At 38.5% G+C, this 22,268-nt stretch overlaps 1 protein-coding gene across 1 annotated transcript in view; it reads left to right on the forward strand.

Moving 5' to 3' along the window:
- The window catches only part of LOC114239609 (fibrillin-like protein dumpy), a 111,461-nt gene that overhangs the window by 72,143 nt on the left and 17,050 nt on the right, over positions 1-22,268 (forward strand). The window contains 39 exon segments of the mRNA XM_089730535.1: positions 22-327; positions 412-1,050; positions 1,138-1,452; positions 1,592-1,921; positions 2,040-2,333; positions 2,417-2,722; positions 2,805-3,437; positions 3,616-3,933; positions 4,021-4,344; positions 4,423-4,725; positions 4,820-5,128; positions 5,230-5,856; positions 6,250-6,564; positions 8,043-8,372; positions 8,454-8,753; positions 8,845-9,150; positions 9,225-9,857; positions 9,938-10,573; positions 10,659-10,967; positions 11,081-12,010; positions 12,177-12,491; positions 12,565-12,897; positions 13,013-13,312; positions 13,397-13,702; positions 14,015-14,644; positions 15,214-15,525; positions 15,604-15,930; positions 16,094-16,393; positions 16,597-16,899; positions 16,986-17,303; positions 17,420-17,740; positions 17,831-18,130; positions 18,205-18,537; positions 18,637-18,930; positions 19,285-19,593; positions 19,684-20,325; positions 20,467-21,099; positions 21,444-21,746; positions 21,901-22,197. Of these exon segments, the coding sequence (XP_089586661.1) occupies positions 22-327; positions 412-1,050; positions 1,138-1,452; positions 1,592-1,921; positions 2,040-2,333; positions 2,417-2,722; positions 2,805-3,437; positions 3,616-3,933; positions 4,021-4,344; positions 4,423-4,725; positions 4,820-5,128; positions 5,230-5,856; positions 6,250-6,564; positions 8,043-8,372; positions 8,454-8,753; positions 8,845-9,150; positions 9,225-9,857; positions 9,938-10,573; positions 10,659-10,967; positions 11,081-12,010; positions 12,177-12,491; positions 12,565-12,897; positions 13,013-13,312; positions 13,397-13,702; positions 14,015-14,644; positions 15,214-15,525; positions 15,604-15,930; positions 16,094-16,393; positions 16,597-16,899; positions 16,986-17,303; positions 17,420-17,740; positions 17,831-18,130; positions 18,205-18,537; positions 18,637-18,930; positions 19,285-19,593; positions 19,684-20,325; positions 20,467-21,099; positions 21,444-21,746; positions 21,901-22,197 (15,339 nt within the window).

A 22,268-nucleotide genomic window follows, 5' to 3' on the forward strand; every position in this document is an offset into this window, starting at 1 on the left:
AAAAAAAAACATATTTTTCAGAATTTTCCATTGTAAACCCATGTCAACCAAGCCCGTGTGGAGCAAATAGTCAATGCCGAGAATTAAATGGTCAAGCAATATGTACATGCTTACCGGGATATCGGGGTACTGCGCCTTATTGTCGCCCAGAATGTGTGGCAAGCTCTGACTGCCCATCGGACAAAGCCTGTAGCAATCAGAAATGTATTAACCCATGCCAGGGAACTTGTGGTGTTGCAGCCCAATGTCAAGTAATACATCACAACCCCATTTGTACGTGTTCTACAGGTTTTACGGGAGATCCATTTACACGATGTACTGCTACGCGTAAGTAGTTAATTTTTTTTAAGTTTTCATTAAATTGAATAATGAAGAATAAGTGTAGTTGAAGTTGATGTTTTCTTATTTTAGCTCTCGAGTTACCTACGGCCCCTATAAATCCTTGTCAACCATCACCGTGTGGTCCTAATTCAATTTGTCAAGAAAACGGCAGCCAAATACCTTCTTGTCAGTGTATGCCCGAATACATTGGTGCACCGCCGAATTGTCGTCCTGAATGTCTCGCAAACAGTGAATGTGCTCCTCATTTAGCCTGTATCAATAAAAAATGCCAAAATCCATGTGAAAAAGCATGTGGTACAAACGCTGAGTGTCGAGTTGTGAGTCATACAGCGGTCTGCATTTGTCCAGAAGGATATAGCGGTGATGCAGCAATTCAGTGTTCACAAAATGCTGTTGTTCCATTCGAAACACTTTCAGCTTGTGAACCTTCGCCTTGTGGAGCAAACGCAGAGTGTAAAGAACGGGCTAGTGCAGGTGCTTGCATTTGCCGAAAAGGATATATCGGAAATCCATATGACGGCTGTCATACAGAATGTGTTGTAAGTTCGGACTGTCCGAGTAACAAGGCTTGCACAAGAAATAAGTGTATAGATCCATGTCCTGGTACATGTGCATCGAACGCTAATTGTCAAGTTGTTAACCATTCGCCTCTTTGTACATGTAAAACGGGATACATTGGAGATCCATTCACCGCATGCAAACTCGAACGTAAGTTGTAATATTTATAATATCAAGAGCAATTGTTTATTGGTATTTTGTTTATTTTCATTATTAAAATTAATTACATAATTGCAGCTCAACTCGATTTACCAGTTAATCCGTGTCAGCCATCTCCTTGTGGACCAAACAGTCAATGCAAGGTTTCGAATGGCCTGAGCATTTGCTCATGTTTACCAGAGTACAGCGGATCGCCTCCAAATTGTAGACCAGAATGTGTTGTGAGCGCAGAATGTCCTTCAGAAAAAACATGCAGAAACAAAAAATGTGTGTCACCATGTCCCGACCCTTGCGGTCAAAACACGAACTGCAAAGTTATTAATCACAGTCCAATATGCTCTTGCCAAAGCGGATACACTGGAGACCCATTCTCACGTTGTTACCGTGTAACTAGTAAGTATATTTTGAAACAATAAGTCGTTGATTGTGTATTTTCCTGATAATTTACTATAATACATAATAATATGTGTACTCTTCTCACTTATCAACAATTATTTACCAGTATATAATAAATGTCTCGTTTCATTTTCAGTCACGGAACTTCCACCTCAACAACAAAGAGACCCTTGTGTGCCTTCCCCTTGTGGGCCGAACTCCTATTGTCAAGACCTAAGAGGTATTCCCTCGTGTTCTTGTTTACCCAACTTTGAAGGGAATCCGCCTAACTGCAGACCTGAGTGTACTATCAATGAAGACTGTGCCAGTAATTTAGCGTGCATAAATCAAAAATGTAAAGATCCATGCCCTGGTTCATGTGGTATTAATGCTAACTGTCAGACTCAAAATCATATAGCGATCTGTTCATGTATCGAAAGCTTTACCGGAGATGCTTTCACGCAATGCAAACCAATACCATTTATAGGTGAGTTTTATCAACTTTTTTTTTTTAAATTCATGTTCAGATTATACACCTATTGATTTGAGATGAGATGAATTTTAATTTATTATAAAAAACAACAACAACACGTGTTTTCTTGCAGAAGAAAGTGATCCCTGTAATCCATCTCCATGTGGTATAAATGCTGAGTGCTCAAACGGAAAATGTACCTGCTTTGAGGAGTACCAAGGTGATCCATACACTGGTTGCCGACCGGAGTGCTTGGAAAGTTCAGAATGTGAACGGGATAAAGCTTGCATTAAAAATAAATGTAAAGATCCGTGTCCAGGAACCTGCGCGTCGAATGCTGAATGTAATGTCATCAATCACATACCTATGTGTAGCTGTCCTGAACGAATGACTGGCAATGCATTTGTAGAGTGCCGTCCAATAATAGGTATAACAATAACTTTGAGTTCGAACACTAATTTACTCTTTATTTATATAAAATATAATACTATTTATGAATATCTTTCACAGAAGCAGTTATAACAAATCCTTGTGAACCATCACCTTGCGGGCCTAATAGTCGCTGCAGAGATGTGAATAATCAAGCTGTTTGTTCATGTGCACCAAATAACATAGGTTCTCCGCCGTCGTGTCGTCCTGAATGTACAATTAGTTCTGAATGTCCTCTCAATCAGGCCTGCAGTAATCAACGTTGTGTGGATCCTTGCGTCGGTTCATGTGGTGTTAATGCAGAATGCAAAGTTGTAAATCATAATCCAATTTGTTCGTGTCCAACATTTTACACAGGAGACCCATTCTCAAGATGTATGAGGCAACGTGAGTAATCCAGTTTTACATATAAATGTAAATAAACATAGTTATATTTTGCTGTTTATTCAATTAATTTTTAAACTTCCAGCTGAACGACTTCCTGAACCGACGAATCCGTGCGCACCGTCACCATGTGGTCCAAACTCGGTTTGTCGAGAAGTAAACGGGGCGCCATCATGTATTTGTTTAGAAGGATTCAAGGGTCAACCTCCCTATTGCAAGCCCGAATGTAGTAGCAATGAAGAATGTTCTCCACACTTGTCTTGTATTCACAATAAATGTAAAAATCCCTGTGAAAATGTATGCGCTGTAAACGCTGAATGTAAAGTTGTGAGCCATTCGCCGGTTTGCGTGTGCCAATATGGTTTTACTGGCGACCCATTCTTCGAATGTATTCAAGAACCCTTATATACAGAACCTATCACATCTCCCTGTTCGCCATCACCTTGTGGAGCTAATGCTATTTGTAAAGAACGTGACAACGCAGGGTCCTGTTCATGTATCGATGGTTACATGGGTAATCCATATGAGGGATGTAGACCTGAATGTGTAGTTAATACTGATTGCCCGTCAAACAGAGCCTGTGTTAATTATAAATGCAATGATCCGTGTCCAGGAAGTTGTGGTACCAATTCGGAATGTCAGACTGTTAATCATGTGCCCTTATGTACTTGTATTAATGGTTATACTGGTGATCCATTTAGATACTGTGTTTATCAAGGTAAGCAATGTATTTTGTATTAGTATTTATTTACAGCCGCTGTAACCAAAGTGAGATATCGACCTCATGTCGGACAGCTCTATTGTCTACTAGCTCCAGTGACCTAAAACTACGCAGATGTACCTAATTAGGTCGATTAAAAAAAACTATGAACTTAATGATTTTCGAATATTTTCAGATTCTCCAGTACTAGCTCCGGTTGACGTATGTAACCCTTCGCCGTGTGGACCTAACAGCCGATGTAGAACTATTAACGGCCAAGCTGTGTGTTCCTGTTTGATAGAATATGTTGGATCTCCACCTAATTGTCGGCCAGAATGCATAGTCAGTTCTGAGTGTTCGCACGACAAAGCATGCGTCAACAATAAGTGTGTAAATCCTTGTCCTAAACCATGCGGTGTCAATGCTGACTGTAAAATGATTAATCACAGTCCAATTTGTTCATGTAAAAATGCTTACACTGGAGATCCATTTACTGTTTGCACGGCAATAAAACGTGAGTTAAAAAGTGATTGCCTACAACAGATACTTCAAAAATATTTATCATCGTTAACACATTTAATATTAAAAAAATATTTTTCAGATGAACCTGTACCAGATACGAGCGATCCTTGCGTACCCTCCCCATGTGGACCATATTCGCAGTGTCGAAACATTGGAAACAATCCGTCATGTTCTTGCCTTCCAACGTATACAGGCAGTCCACCTAACTGTAGACCAGAATGTATTATACATTCTGATTGCCCTGGTGATCGAGCATGTATTGGTTCCAAATGCCTAGATCCTTGTCCAGGATCATGTGGTATTTCAGCTACCTGTAACGTTCAAAATCACATACCAATTTGTACGTGCATTGAGGGATACATAGGTGATCCATTCACCGATTGTAAACCTAAACCCTTAGAAGGTAAAAACTTAAACCATTCAATTATGACATATATATGTAATTCTCTTCTGCTTGTTTTCATTTTAATTTTAATTTCAGTTGAACCAAGTGTGACAGATGCTTGTACAAACATAAGATGCGGTTCCAATGCTGAATGCATTAACGGTCAATGTCAATGCTTCCCGGAATACCACGGTGATCCTTACTTTAGTTGTCGACCAGAATGTGTGTTTAGCAGCGACTGTGATGAAACCAAAGCCTGTATACTAAAGAAATGTGTGGATCCTTGCATTGGAGCTTGCGGACAGAATGCTATTTGTCAAGTTTTCAATCACATTCCGATGTGTAGTTGTAATAATGGCTTCACTGGTAATGCGTTTGTCAGGTGCAATGCAGTCAGAGGTAATATTTTGTTTTTACATATCACGTTGAAATTAAATTTTTGTATCAATAATTACATGCATAATGTAAATAAACAAAAAAATTGTTTTTTTAGAACCGACTATCAAACATCCTTGCAGTGCAGCGGTATGTGGTCCAAATAGCCAATGCCGAGAGGTACACGATCAAGCAGTTTGTTCTTGTTTACCATCGTATTTGGGCACACCGCCCGCTTGCAGGCCCGAATGTGTTGTTAATGCCGAATGCCCACAAAATCAGGCTTGTATGAAACAAAAATGTATTAACCCATGCGCTGGTACATGCGGTTCGAGAGCATCGTGCGATGTCATCAATCATAACCCCATTTGTACTTGTCCTGCTGGTTATTCTGGGGATCCATTTGTAGAATGCAAAGTTTTATACAGTAAGTATAATATTGGCTATACTCTTATTTAAATTTGTGCGATCTAAGTCTAAGTCTAGTCTAAGTGTTTCAGTGAATCTAACTTTTTATTTTTTATACAGATACACCGCCTGTTGTTATTGACCCATGTCAACCATCACCCTGCGGACCTAATTCGATTTGTGAAGTCAAAAATAATAATCCATCCTGTACATGCAAAGAAGAATACAATGGACAACCTCCATACTGTAAACCAGAATGTATAAGTAACAGCGAATGTGCACCACATCTTGCATGCATCAAACAAAAATGTAGAGATCCTTGTATAAAAGCGTGCGGAACAAACGCAGAGTGTCGTGTTGTCAGCCATTCGGCTATGTGTATTTGTCCACAAGGATATTTAGGTGACCCCTTCATTCAATGTTCTGTTAAAATTGAAGATGAAATTCTTGCTCCATGTTCTCCATCACCTTGTGGACCTAATGCGATTTGCCGTGAACATCACAACATTGGTGCGTGCATTTGCAATGACGGCTACTTCGGCAATCCTTATGAAGGATGTCGTCCTGAATGTATTTCTAACTCCGACTGCCCAGGCGACAGAGCTTGTATCGGTAACAAATGTCAAGATCCATGTCCAGGAACGTGTGGTATTAACTCTGAATGCACAACAGTATATCATTCACCAACTTGCACATGTATTCAGGGTTACACTGGAGATGCTCTCCGTCGCTGTAATCCTATTTTGCGTAAGTTTAATTTCTTTTTTCATTTAGTTTTTGCCCGGTTATGAAAATTCGACCATATTTCCTGATTTATACATTTTCAGTATTTTCTGTTCTGTTTCATAAGTGAACGTTTCTAAATATTTTTATTTAATTAAGGTCGTTAAGCTTTATAAAATCGGTTGTGAAACAAAAGAAAATTGTATATAATATTTAATTTTTGCCTATTTAGGCATAATTGATCAGATTGAAACTTTAACCATTATTATTGGTACTTCTTGGAAAGTTTCTGGCGCTATATTGATGTATACATGTAATCACGATAGTCAGTATATAGCCATAGGATACAAATAGCAAAACTAGGCACTTTTTTGTATATTTTTTTTAGATAATTTATATAGTTATATATGTTTTTAGCTCAAGAAAATATTCAAGAAAACCTTTGTATTCCAAATCCATGTGGACCACATAGTCAGTGTCGAGAAATTAACGGTCAGGCGGTTTGTAGCTGTTTGTCCAATTATATTGGAGAGCCCCCCTCATGCAAACCTGAATGCATTTTAAATTCAGATTGTAACTCAAACAAGGCCTGCGTTAATCATAAATGTATTAATCCTTGTCCGGGACCATGTGGTGAAAAAGCTGAATGCAAAGTGTTTAATCATAATCCTATCTGCAGCTGTCATTCAGGTTTCACAGGAGATCCTTTCACGCGATGCTATCCAAAACCAGGTAAGCTTGGGGCTGATTTATATTATGCTACGCTGGCTGATGAGCCAACGGCTTCTACACAGCTGTCATCTGTCAACACGTAAACATAATGACAGTGAACTATTCACATTATTAACATTTGATTATAGTAATCGGCAAACTTCTTGAGCAAATGACCTTGACTGCGCAGAACCGAATTTTAGATCATTTTGGTGGTGAGGGTGAGGCGCAACGGCAGGGGAAATCGTATCGAGCGCGTTATTGGTAGATCAGTCGAGCCTTGCGTCCCGCACCGCGCCCTCATTCCGCTTGCTCCCAAAAGTACGCTTGCGTACAGTGGAAAGTCTATCGTTATTAATCGTTAAGTTATTTGTTATAATTGCTTGTGGACTTTGTTGCCATTGCTATTTGTTGAGTGTTTGTTGATTTTTTATAAAACATACACTATGCCGTGACAAACTGGTGTAGTACTTAAAAGAAAGGGTAGAAAAATTGTGTACGATGTATATTGCTTCATTATAAAACAGGGGAAGAATGATATGGAAAAATTAAAACAGACTTCGGAAGCAACAAAAACATCAGTGAGTACTGTTAGGTGCATTATTAACGAAGCTAAAGGCTCTGGCTTGCTCGCCGTGTTTCGGACTCCGGGTAAGAAAAGATCAGGGAAGAAGAAAATTACCGGAATGGATAGTTTCGTTCAATCTGTAATAAAAATATGTAATCATAATAACTACATAACAAGCAGCGAAACTCCGTACCGTAGAAAGGCTTCGAAAAATTTAAAGAAGATATAAATTTTAATGGCTCGGAATGAAGCTTACGACGAATTATGAAAGAGCTAGGCTTCAGATGGAAGAAAAGAACAGAAAATAATCGGAAGCTGGTAAATGAAAAAAGTAACATTCGATTACTTTGAATCGAATATCTTCAAAAAATAATTAATTATAGACAAAAAAGAAGATCGAACCGACCGAGTTGTAAACTACGCCGATGAGCCCTATGTGGACTCATCACGATGATAGCGACTCGGGTGATGAAAACAGTGATGATGATGATGGTCAAGATAATGATAACGAAAAAAAATTACAAATACCAGCTTCGCTTCAACTGAACCAAGACCTGGCAACAGCTCTAGTTTTGACTTAATAGAAGGAATATCTATTTTACCCCAAGATTAAATTATTACAATTATTAACCTATATGTTTTGTTGATGTTCTAATAAATATATAAATAAATACATATGTTGATTTTAATAATTTAATAGCATTATGACGCAGAGTAAGTAATGTTTTTGCACGTGAGTGTACCATGCGCAAACTTACCCCCACTACGTCAACAAATGCTCAAGAAGTTTGCCGGTTATTATAGCACCTTAGATTCCTTATAGTTTAGCGGTACGATGGTAATTTTATAAATATCATTGCCTCTGATCTTTTGGTTTTACTTTAATGCTTTTATATTGATACCTTTTCATTTTTACGGTGAATTGTTTTAGTAATACAAACCATATACGAGGAAAGAAACGACCCATGCGTACCTTCGCCTTGTGGTCCACTCTCAATATGTAGAAATGTCGGTGATCAACCTTCCTGTTCGTGTGCTCCCGGCTACATCGGTAGTCCTCCAAATTGTCGCCCTGAATGTGTTACAAATCAAGAATGTCAAAGTTCACTGGCTTGCATCAACGAAAAGTGCAAAGATCCTTGTCCAGGTTCTTGTGGTCAAAATGCGAAATGTTCAGTTATAGAACACGTATCTATTTGCACCTGTCTGGAAGGCTATAAGGGTGATCCGTTTACTTCATGTGCACCGCGACCAATAGAAGGTAGGTACTTTGAAAAGATTGTTTAAAATTAAATTATTTTTAAATGTACTTAATATATCATTAAATTCCATATTTTCACAGACCTGGTTCCAGCTGATCTTTGTAATCCATCTCCTTGCGGATCAAATGCCGAATGCAATAACGGGGAATGCTCATGTTTACCCGATTACAGAGGTGATCCCTATCTGGGATGTCGACCTGAATGCACGATCAGTTCAGATTGTCAAAGGAATCAAATATGTGCTAAAAAGAAGTGTTTCAATCCGTGTCCTGACACGTGTGGTCAGAATGCCATTTGTGAAGTCATTAATCACGTGCCTATGTGCAGTTGCCCTGCAGGATTTACTGGAAACTCTTTTGTTACTTGCAATGCTATTCAAGGTATATATTAAAGCCCATTGTTAATTTTAACGTGTTATCATAAGTATTAGTATTAACAATGAAGACGCTAAATTATTATTATTTTTTCTAGTACCCATAGCGGTTAATCCTTGCAATCCAAGTCCTTGTGGACCGAACAGCCAGTGCAAAGAAATTAAGAATGTCGCTGTATGCTCTTGTATACCAGGCTTTTCAGGAAACCCACCTACTTGCAGGCCTGAGTGTACCACAAGTGCAGAGTGCTCTTTAGATAAAGCTTGCAATAACTATAAATGCATCAACCCATGTAATGGTGCTTGTGGCATTGGAGCATTTTGTCAAGTGGTAAATCACAATCCAATATGTTCGTGTCCAAACGAATATACGGGAGATCCATTTACTAGATGTGTACTGAAACGTAAGTATAGGCTCACTAGATTAACGAAAGATAAATGAACAATAAATAAAACATTAACTTTATAAATATTTTAGCTGCAGAAATACAACCGCAAGTTAATCCGTGCTCACCTTCGCCTTGTGGACCAAATTCAATATGCCAAAATAATAATGATTCTCCCTCATGTTCCTGCCTACCGGAATATACTGGAGTACCCCCGAATTGCCGTCCGGAATGTACAAGTAATAGTGAATGTGGAAACCATTTGGCGTGTATCAACAATAAATGTGGAGACCCTTGTGTCGGCGCTTGTGGACAAAATGCTGAATGCCGAGTAGTCAGCCACACGCCGAACTGTGTCTGCCCGTCAGGCTTTATTGGAGATCCATTTATACAATGTTCAGTACAACAAATTTTACATGAAAATATCACTCCGTGTGTCCCGTCGCCTTGTGGAAGCAATGCTTTATGTAAAGAACGTAACAATGCTGGTTCGTGTGTTTGTTTACCTGGATATTTCGGGAATCCATATGAAGGATGCAGACCCGAATGCATAGTAAATACTGACTGTCCTTCGAATAGAATTTGTCAACAAAATAAATGTCAAGATCCATGTCCAGGAACATGCGCTGCAAATGCTCAGTGCAACACAGTGAACCACGCTCCGATATGCACTTGTTTACCTGGCTTCACTGGAAATCCTTTCCAAAGCTGTATTATCATTCAAAGTAAGTATGATATTCTTTTCAACGTAAAACTGCATTATAAATTTTTTTTATATTTTCATTAATATGTCTTTTGATTTCAGACATTGAAATTGAAACGAACCCTTGCTCACCAAATCCATGCGGACCAAATAGTATATGTAAAGAAGTTAACGAACAAGCAGTTTGCACATGTTTGGCAGATTATCGCGGCGCTCCTCCAAATTGTAGGCCAGAATGTGTAGTCAGTGCTGAATGTCCAACAAATAAAGCTTGTGTCTCCTTGAAATGTCAAGATCCATGCATAGGACAGTGTGGTCTTAACACAAAATGTCAAGTTATAAATCATAGTCCTATATGTTCATGTATAGAAAGGTTTACAGGTGATCCTTTTAGCCGATGTTTTGCTTTAGTATCTAGCCCACCTACGCACGAGGAACAACCAAAGAATCCATGCTTACCATCGCCTTGTGGACCATTTAGTGAATGCAGAGATATCGGAGGTATATCCTCATGTATTTGTTTGCCTAATTACATTGGGGCTCCTCCAAATTGTCGCCCAGAGTGTACAATTAATGCTGATTGTCCTAGTAATTTGGCTTGTATGAACCAGAGATGCAAAGATCCTTGTCCAGGCTCTTGTGGTTTAAACGCTCAATGTTTTGTCAAGAAGCACATGCCGATTTGCACTTGTCTTGACAATTATGAAGGAGATGCATTTACTGAATGTAAACTTCAAGGTATCTATACATTTTGTCCTTTCGTCAATTTGCCATTATTATAAAAAAGTAATATATTTTAACTCTTTGAATTTTATTTCCACAGAACAAATTAATGATGAAATAGATTTGTGTAATCCATCACCCTGTGGTCCTAATGCCATTTGTAATAACGGAGAGTGTACATGCCTTCCTGAATACCAAGGAGATCCGTTCTTTGAATGCAGGCCTGAATGTGTACTGAATACCGATTGTCCCCAAGACAAAGCTTGCCAAAAGAATAAATGTACAAACCCATGTTTAAGCAACGCTTGTGCCGCTAATGCGATATGCGAAGTTTTCAATCATGTTGCCATGTGTAGATGCCCAGAACGTATGACAGGAAACGCATTTGTTCTATGCTCACACCTGGAAGGTACATTGATTTTATTGTAAAAATAGACTGTAAAATAATCACAAAATTTAAATGATTTAATTCTTTTAAGTGTATGGTATGAAACTGATGATTATTTTTTGGCTTTATTTCAGTTGTCAAACCACAGCCATGTCAACCAAGTCCTTGTGGTCCTAACAGTCAATGCCGTGAAATTAATGGGCAAGCTATATGTGCTTGTTTCATTGGATTTGTTGGAAGTCCTCCATCTTGTAGGCCTGAATGTACAGTGAGCACTGATTGTTCTCCTAACGAAGCCTGCAGCAATCAAAAATGTATCAATCCATGCCAAGGAACTTGTGGAGTGAATGCACAATGCCAAGTTATTAATCATAACCCTATTTGCTCATGTCCATCTTCTCTGACTGGAAATCCATTTGTAAGATGCTTTGTGCAAGAGTTTAAGCCTGAGTATAGTGATCCGTGCACACCATCACCTTGTGGACCAAACTCTATGTGCCAAGAAATTTCTGGAGCACCGTCATGTTCCTGTCTTGTTGAATATATTGGAAAACCACCTTACTGTAAACCTGAATGTATCAGTAATACTGAATGTCCACTACACTTGGCTTGCATTAACCAGAAGTGTAAAGACCCTTGCCCAGGTTCTTGCGGATTAAATACGCAATGTCATGTAGTAAGTCACTCTCCAACCTGTTCTTGTGATTTAGAATATACAGGAAATCCATTCATAGAATGTCACCGCATACAAATAATATCTGAAGCAACAACTCCATGTCAACCTTCACCCTGTGGTGCAAATACTATTTGTAAAGAATTCAATGGTGCTGGTTCATGTGTGTGTTTGGAAGAATATTTTGGAAATCCTTATGAAGGTTGTAAACCAGAATGCATAATTAATACGGATTGTCCATCAAACAAAGCTTGTCTGCAAAACAAATGCCAAGACCCTTGTCCAAGTGCATGCGCACCGAATGCAGTATGCCAAGTAGTGAACCATAACCCATCTTGCTCGTGCGAACGAGGATATACTGGAGATCCCTTCCGATACTGTACACCAGAACGTAAGTTATTTAAAACACACCCATTACTTTATAAATGCCATTAAAATTATTCACATGATTATGATGATTACATTGATGAACATAAATTTACAATTTTATGTTTTACCTATTAAATTTTGTAAAGTACCATAGATTGCAACTGGAATATTCGATTATTAAATTACAGAAATTTTGGAAACGCCAAATAACGTATGTCAGCCCTCACCGTGCGGGCCGAATAGTAGATGTCAAGAAGTCAACAAACAAGCTGTATGTTCTTGTCTACCAAATTACGTTGGGTCTCCTCCTGGTTGTCACCCCGAATGTGTAACTAATGGAGAATGTCCTAGAGACATGGCTTGCATTAATCAGAAATGCGGTAACCCCTGCCTGGATGCCTGTGGAATCAATGCAGAATGCAGAGTTATAAATCATAATCCAATCTGCCAATGCACAATGCATTATACTGGAGATCCATTCACAAGATGTAATCCTATACCCCGTAAGTTTAATTTTTTTGTTGTTAATTTAATCAATTTTCAATATTTGTTAATTATTCCACGTTGTCCTTTTAGCTCCAGTTGCTAATGCTGATTTAGAACCATACAGAAATCCCTGCGTACCGTCACCCTGTGGGCCAAATTCCATATGTCAGGAAATAGGAAACATTCCCTCCTGCGCTTGTATGGATAATTATATAGGAAATCCACCGAACTGTAGGCCAGAGTGTATAGTAAATTCGGAATGTCCAACATCATTAGCTTGTATACAACAAAAATGTAAAGACCCCTGTAAAGGATCATGCGGATTAGGTGCCATTTGTACAGTTTCTCGTCATACACCGATTTGTGTGTGTCCTGATGGCTATATTGGAGATGCCTTTACCATATGCCAGCCAAAACCAGCAGGTAATTATAATATAAAAAACTTATAAAGTGCTACCCTTAAAATATATGTTATTGGAGCAATCGCAAAAAAATTCTAAACGAAATTATAATTACAATCTTTTTTTTTAATTTTTAGAAGCAGATATTGTTGATAAATGCAATCCTTCACCATGCGGTTCAAATGCCATTTGTTCTGATGGTGTTTGTAGTTGCATAGAAGAACACCAAGGAGATCCATATATTGGATGCAGACCTGAATGTGTTCTTAGTACTGATTGTCCTAGAGATAAAGCTTGTGTTAAAAATAAATGCATAAATCCATGCATAGACACATGTGCTTCTAATGCCATATGTGACGTGATAAACCACACACCAATGTGCAGTTGTCCTCAAGGCATGACTGGAAATGCTTTCTACTCTTGTGATTTCATAAAAGGTATAATATCATATCAGTAAATAATCATTAAATATACAATTTACTTCACAATTTACATGTACTAAATTTTATGTCATTTCGTAGTGCCTGTTGTGACAAATCCTTGCCTTCCATCACCTTGTGGTCCGAACAGTCAATGTCGTGAAATAAATGGGCAGGCTGTATGTACCTGCATTCAAGGTTATATTGGCAGTCCTCCTTTATGTAGGCCAGAATGTGTTGTGAGTTCAGACTGTCCTTCTGACAAAGCGTGCAGCAACCAAAAATGTATTAACCCATGCGATGGATCTTGCGGAATAGAAGCAAAATGCATGGTAGTTAAACACAACCCAATTTGTACCTGTCCAAATAAATACACTGGAGATCCGTTTACAAGATGCGTGCCATTCAGTGAGTATATTCATAATTTAATGATTGGACGATAGTGTTGAAATTCACTATCCTCCAATCTTCAAAATGTAGATAGTTTCGTAGTAGTTTAGTTCGTAAATGTAGTTAGTTCGAAAAAATCAATACATTATCGACATATTAGTAGCATCCAAGGTGTACTAAAAATTTTTTTTAAAACAAACCAATTTCTAAAGCTCTGAAGTAATATAATATGAAATACTTTATCTACTAAGTTCTTCAAATACCTCTCTCTATCCTTTAAACCGTAATTGCTGTCGTCTAATATGTAATTTCTACAACAACTTATTTTAGGAGTACCTACAGCGGACGTGACGCCTTGTACGCCATCTCCATGTGGTCAAAATTCAATTTGCAAAGAAGTATCTGGAGCTCCATCTTGCACGTGTATGCCAGATTTCTTTGGTACACCGCCATATTGCAAACCTGAATGCACTAGTAACAATGAATGTCCCGTTAACAAAGCTTGCATAAATCAAAAATGTGCTGATCCTTGTACCAGCGCATGTGGACTTAATGCTCTATGTAGGACAATAAGTCATACGCCGACCTGTTTTTGTGATAACGGTTATACTGGTGATCCATTTACGAGATGCTTTATTGAAGAAATTTTATACGAACATTCGTCACCATGCGAACCCTCGCCGTGCGGACCTAATGCTTTATGCAAAGAACATAATTCAGCCGGATCGTGTGTTTGTTTACCCGATTATATTGGCAATCCGTATGAAGGTTGCAGACCAGAATGTACCATCAATACTGACTGTGAACCTAGTAAGAGTTGTATTCGCAACAAATGCCAAGACCCATGTCCAGGAACATGTGGAGCATTAGCAACGTGTGCGGTTGTAAATCATTTACCAACTTGCTCGTGTCTGGAAGGTTACACCGGAGATCCGTATAGAAGATGTGATATTATGCAAGGTATATTTAAAAAACTTTATATATATTTTTTATTTATTTATAGCTTAGGTGGGTGGACGAGCTCACGGCCCACCTGTTGTTAATTGGTTACCGAAGCCCATAAACATCTACAACGTAAATGCCGCTACCTACCTTGAGATATGGTAGTTCTAAGGTCTCCGTTTTTATAGTACAACGGCTGCCCCACTCTTCAAACCGCAATGCATTACTGCTTCGCTACAGAAATAGGTAGTGTAGTGGTACGTACTCGTGCGCACTCACAAGACGTCCTACGCAAATTATAATTTTGCGGATTTAATTTTTATTACACGATGTTATTCCTTCACCGTGGAAATCAATTGTGAACATTTGTTATGTACGTATTTCATTAACAAAATTGGTACGTGCCTGCGGGAATCGAACACCGGTGCATCGCTAGATACGAATACATCGGGACGTCTTAGCCGTGGTCTAATACCACGACGACTTCTTAAAATTTATCTTCATTTGTTTTAATTTAAATTTTAAGCCACATTTATGATGTTTATAGGTCATAAATCTAATCTTAAATATATCTTCACTTATTTCAGTTCCAACAGCTATATCGATCACACCGTGCGTGCCTAATCCATGTGGCCCGAACAGTATCTGCCACACAGTTAATAATCAGAGCGCATGTTCATGTATGCCTGAATACGTGGGATCACCGCCTGGTTGCAGGCCAGAATGTACAGTTAGCTCGGAATGTCCACAGAATAGAGCATGTATCAATTTAAAATGCACAGACCCTTGTCCAAGTCATTGTGGAATAAATTCTCAATGTAAAGTCATAAACCATAGTCCTATTTGTACTTGTAAACTAGGATTCCTCGGAGACCCATTCACCAGATGTTATCCTCAACGTAAGTAGTGTACATATCCTTATAAGATGTAAAACTGATAAGTCACAGTTAACTAATTTACATACTTCATTATTACAGCTGAAGATATACCAGTTACTAAGAATCCGTGTTTGCCAAACCCTTGCGGTGATAACGCTATTTGTAAAGAAATAAACGGGTCACCGTCTTGTGCATGCATACCGAATTTCCTAGGAATTCCACCAAATTGTCGACCAGAATGTGCTATAAATGAAGACTGTCCTTCTGACAAAGCCTGTTTCAATATGAAATGTGGAGATCCCTGTCCCGGAAGCTGTGGCCAAAACGCTGAGTGCTCAGTGTTCAATCATGTTCCATCCTGTGCTTGTATCCAAGGATATACCGGAAATCCATTTTCGGCTTGTTTCCTGATGAAACCTATTCAAGGTAAAGTATTGCAATTAATAAATTACGTATATATAACATAAGCTTACGTGACTTTTATTCTCACCATTGAACTAAATCAGTGAGACAGATTGATTGATTGATTGGACTTTTTAGATTACTAAAAATAGGATAACGCTGCAACTAATGTCTTTGCATATTTCAGATGAAATACCAAAAGATCCTTGCTATCCGTCTCCGTGCGGATTCAATGCCCAATGCAATGATGGAATTTGTACATGTTTAGAAGAGTACTTCGGTGATCCTTACTTAGGTTGCAAGCCCGAATGCGTGATAAATTCAGATTGTCCCCTGAACAAAGTATGTTCAAAGAACAAATGTATGAATCCTTGTCCCGGAACATGTGCACCTACTGCCCAGTGCAGTGTTTATAACCACATACCAATTTGTACTTGTCCCGACGGTACAACGGGCAATGCTTTTGTGGAATGCCATACTATACAAGGTATTTATTTATACGTAAATGAAATATTTTTAACAACCTAGTTGCTTATGAAATATACGTTAAGATTGTTTTCCTATAAACTGATAATTTTATTAGAGCGATCACACACAATGGTTTGTCATTGTGTCTTAACCTTTGCAATTCAAGAAGAGACGTCACATTTTCAATATAATCAATCTATAATTTACAAACCACATTTATAGTTGTCCACGAGGAACCATGCAATCCGAGTCCGTGCGGACCGAGCAGTCAGTGTCGGTCTGTGAATAACCAAGCAGTATGCTCGTGCTTGCCATCATTCATTGGAACTCCTCCATCTTGTCGACCAGAATGCATAATTAGCGCTGAATGTCCTAGAAATGAAGCGTGTAACAACCATAAATGCATAAATCCCTGTCAAGGTAGCTGCGGATATGGAGCTAAATGTGAAGTTGTAAACCACAATCCCATATGTTCTTGTCCACCACAGTATACGGGTGATCCGTTTACAAACTGCCAGCCGATAGGTAAACTTAAAATTTTAAATTTCGAAATGTATACTCTAAATATTGAATTAAATTAGATAATAAATGTTGCAATTGATTATTTACAGTGACAGCGCAATTACCTCCTGTTGATCCTTGCACGCCATCACCCTGCGGTCCATATTCTATATGTAAAGTAATCGCAGAATCACCTTCTTGCACCTGTCAGCCGGATTTCTCGGGAACGCCACCAAATTGCCGTCCAGAGTGTGTCAGTAACTCAGAGTGCCCAAGCAGTCAGGCTTGTATCAATCAGAAATGTAAAGATCCGTGTCCAGGTAGCTGTGGTTATAATGCTGACTGCAAAGTTATAAGTCATGCATTAATTTGTTCTTGTCCAAATGGTCAAACAGGAGATCCACTTATTTCATGCAGTCCAATACGGGGTAAGTTATGATTTTAATAGCCGGTCACTACGTAGCTATGTTTTAGTAATTTAATGTTCATACTATTTACTTTCTGTTCTTCGTGAATACTTACTTAATTTTTATTATTATTTTAGAAACCTTCATTGAATACAGCACGCCGTGTGAGCCTTCACCTTGCGGTCTAAACGCAGAATGTACACAGAAAAATAACGCTGGCTCCTGTAAATGCATTGATGGCTATATGGGAAATCCATACGAAGGATGTAGGCCAGAGTGTGTTATTAATAGTGACTGCGCTCCTATGTTGGCTTGTATTCAAAACAAATGTAAAAATCCTTGTCCCGGAGTGTGTGCGCCAAACGCAATTTGTCAAGTGGTTAATCATCTGCCATCATGTCACTGTCCACCTGGCTTAGCGGGTAATGCGTATCAATACTGTGTTACTAAAGTTGAAGGTAAGAATTTACTTAAATTTATTAAAATAGAAATAAATAAAATTTGAACGAAATTGTCATTACTAATAATTCAATGACCTCTTTTTCTAGACGTTAAACCAACACCGTGTAGCCCATCGCCATGCGGTCCCAACAGTGAGTGTCGCGAAGTCAACTCACAAGCCGTATGTAGTTGTCAAGCTGATTTTATGGGAACTCCTCCAAACTGTCGCCCCGAGTGCACCATCAACAGTGAATGCTCTGTTGTGAAATCATGTATTAACCGAAAATGTGTTGATCCATGCATAGGACAATGTGGTAGAAATGCAAATTGTAGAGCTATTTCTCACAATCCGATTTGTTCTTGTCAAGATCGATTTACAGGAGATCCGTTCACTAATTGCGTCCCAAGTAAGTGTTTACAAATACGGTATTTTCTTAATTTTATATTGTGGAATTAATGTCCTTATTTTCTAACATTTTAGTTGCCATATCGAGTCTCGAAACGTATCCTGAAGTTAACCCGTGTATTCCATCACCCTGTGGACCTAATTCCATTTGTCAAGAAGTAAATGGAAATGCCCGTTGTACTTGTGTACCTAATTACAAAGGTTCTCCTCCCCGGTGCAGACCCGAGTGCACAATAAACTCCGAATGCAATGCAGCAACGGCTTGCATTAACAACATGTGCTTGGACCCCTGTCCTGGGGCATGTGGAAATAATGCTCAGTGTATTGTAAACAACCATTTGCCAATATGTTCGTGTTTGCCAGGATATACAGGAAATCCATTCAGTAGCTGTTTCCTGAAACAAGAAGGTAATTAAAAAATCTAATTTAAAGCTGAGATTAGCTTACAAATTAATTTAAATGTACATCTATATGAAATTAATCGTGTTTTAATATACTTTATTTCAGAGCATGTTGACCTATGTTCTCCCTCACCGTGCGGTTCAAATGCTATTTGCGAAGATGGACTGTGCACTTGTATACCAGAATATCATGGTGATCCATATTTCGGATGTAAGCCAGAATGTGTCCTAAATTCGGACTGTGCTAGGGACAAGGCATGTATTAATAGTAAATGCAAAGATCCATGTATTGGAACTTGTGGAACAGACGCAATTTGTGAAACTATTAATCACATTCCCATGTGCTCATGTCCATCAGGTTTTACTGGTTCGCCTTTCAGTTATTGCACACAAATTTTAGGTAAGGAATAACAGATAATAGCATATGTATTTAAATTTGAAAATGAAGGATTTGAAGATTGAAGGATCTTGCATGATTAAAGTCGATCGAGTTTTTGAAGAGCCGTGGTTTGTGGCTCTAGGTTGTACTTCCATATAAATCTTACTATTCATCTGTAACAGCAGCATTCTCTTAAGGATTACATACCTACCTGATCTCCCTACTGACATTCCTAAGTTTAAAAGAAACAACTCATATTGAAGTGGCATATGTGTATTTTTTCTAAATATCTGGATACGTATCATAGTCGTGTTTATTTTCTAAAAGTTAGTAGATTACATTTTATCATTTTTATAATCATTAAAACGTTTTCAGAGCTACCCACGCCTGTCAATCTTTGTGTACCGTCACCTTGCGGACCAAACAGTCAATGCAGAGAATTGAATGCACATGCCGTGTGTGTTTGTGTAAGTGGCTATCTCGGAAGTCCTCCAAATTGTCGCCCGGAGTGCATATTGAGCTCTGATTGTAAATTAAATGAAGCCTGTTCCAACCAAAAATGCATAGACCCGTGTCCTGGAGCATGTGGTCGCAATACACAATGCATTGTTGTCAATCATAACCCCATATGCACATGTTCGCCTGGATTTTCTGGAGATCCATTCTCATCATGCCAAATTATCCGTAAGTATTACAAATCTATGTGCACGGTATTATTACAAACGATTGACAAAATAGATTGGAAAGTTTACAAATACCTCACTTATCTTTTAGCTGCCACACCGCCTGCGAAGGTCACTCCGTGCCTACCTTCACCGTGTGGTCCAAATTCAGAATGTACAGAGAATGGTGAAAATGCAGAATGCAAATGTTCATTAGAATATATTGGGTCACCTCCTAATTGTCGACCGGAGTGTACAAGTAACACTGAATGTTCTCAAAATATGGCTTGTATTAACAGAAAATGTCAAAACCCCTGCGCAGGGGCATGTGGTATAAACGCGGAATGCAGGGTAGTAAGCCATACTCCCATATGCTTGTGTGAAAATGGATACTCAGGAGATCCATTCTTTAGCTGTAATATAATAGTATCATCCGCAGTAGTGGAACGTCCGACACCTTGTATACCATCACCATGTGGTGTTAATGCTGAATGCAGAGAACGGAATAGTGTTGGATCTTGTATTTGTTTACCTGACTATTTCGGAAACCCATACGAAGCGTGTAAGCCAGAATGCATTCAAAATTCTGACTGCCCTTCGAACCTTGCATGCTACAATAACAAATGCAAAGATCCATGCCCGGGCACTTGTGGAATTAACGCTTTGTGTAATGTCGTTAATCACAATCCTTCGTGTTCGTGTATTGAGAAATATCATGGAGATCCATACAAGATGTGCGCATTTAAAGCTGAATGTAAGTATAACTTGAATAAAATAAAATAGCTCCATTTCAATAAATAAAATAAAATATGCTACTATTGTTTTATCATTCTGTTTACACTAGCGCTTTATTATTTTATTTCCAAATTTGCAATCCTGTTTTTTTCACTTCCAGCGGAAATTTTAGACCCTTGCGAACCTTCGCCGTGTGGACCTAACAGCCAATGTAAATCTCAAAACGGCTTGGCGATATGTACTTGCATGCTTGGCTATCAAGGAACACCACCTTCTTGTCGCCCAGAATGTATCACTAGTTCAGAGTGCTCTCTAGATAAAGTCTGTGAGAACTTTAAATGCAAATCGCCCTGTGAAAGAGCTTGTGGATTAAATACAGAATGTAAAGTGATAAACCACAATCCTATATGTGTGTGTAAACCAAAATACACAGGAGATCCATTCACAATATGTTATGCATTACCTGAGCAACAGCCACCCTTAATGGAACCAACAGATCCGTGTGTTCCTTCACCGTGTGGATTAAATGCGGAGTGTCGGGAAATCGGTGGAGTTCCGTCTTGTTCCTGTTTGAATGGATTTTTCGGAAGTCCACCTAACTGTAAACCAGAATGCATACTCAATTCGGATTGTAGTAATGACAAATCGTGCATAAATATGAAATGTCAAAATCCATGCATTGGTTCATGCGGGCTAGACGCTTTGTGCAATGTTGTGAAACACGTTCCTGTTTGTTCTTGTCCTATTGGTTACGAAGGAGATCCATTTTCCATCTGTCACATCAAGCCTCCAGGTAATAATCATACAATATTTTGCAACTTTAGTAAACATGTTTTAATCTAACTAACTACGAGAAGAATCGAAACCGATCGCTCTATAACCAGAGAGATGTATTTATGCCAATTCTAAAATAAGTTTTCTTCTGTCGGTTTTGTTCATCAATCTGTTCAGTCGTTTTTGCATGCTGCCCGAAAGAGCTAAAGACCCAACAAGCAGTCAATATAATAGTTTAATTTGGCATTAGATTAAATTAACTTAATTCACTAAAAAAAAGTTTTCTTTGAATTCAAGCCAAGTTATAGTTTTATTTAATTTTGATTTACGAATCTACTGAAACTTTATTTTCTTTACTTTTAGAATTACCACAATCAGTAGATCCATGTCAGCCAACTCCGTGTGGACCCAATGCTGTATGCCACAATGGCGTATGTTCCTGCTTACCAGAGTATCAAGGGGACCCCTATTTTGGCTGTCGGCCTGAATGTGTATTGAGCACCGATTGTCCTCTAGATAAGGCTTGTTTCCGTTCAAAGTGTGTTGATCCTTGTCGTGACATGTGCGGAGTCAATGCAGAATGTAATGTCTACAACCATGTCGCTATATGTAGTTGCCCAATGGGACACACCGGAGATGCATTTACTCATTGTAAAATCATTGAAAGTAAGTAAGACATGAAATCTATTCATTTTATTCAATTTTGGTAGTAATCACGTTCTAATGTTAATAGAATCTGTATCTACAGAACCTTATCTCATCTACAGCATTTAATACCTTAAAATCCATAACTTTGTTATAATGAAATGTTTTATTACAGAACCAGCCAATAAACCTTGTGAGCCTTCGCCTTGTGGACCTAACAGTGTTTGCAGAGAAGTAAATGGACAGGCAATCTGCGCTTGCATCGAATCTTTTATTGGTAATCCGCCAAACTGCCGACCTGAGTGTATTCAAAGTACAGATTGCTCTCCCTCAAAAGCTTGTATAAATAGAAAGTGCCAAGATCCATGTCCAGGATCGTGTGGTCGAAACGCTATATGCATTGTTAACAAGCATAATCCTATATGCAGCTGTCCCGCAAAGCACACAGGATCTCCATTCACTTATTGCTACGGTAAATATGTTTTTATTCTTTAAAGTGCGTTTAAATAATCAGAATATTAAAAGTATTTTCAAATAAGTCCA

The sequence above is a fragment of the Bombyx mandarina genome, chromosome 10 (genome assembly GCF_030267445.1).
Source record: "Bombyx mandarina strain Sakado chromosome 10, ASM3026744v2".
Lineage (NCBI taxonomy): Eukaryota > Metazoa > Arthropoda > Insecta > Lepidoptera > Bombycidae > Bombyx > Bombyx mandarina.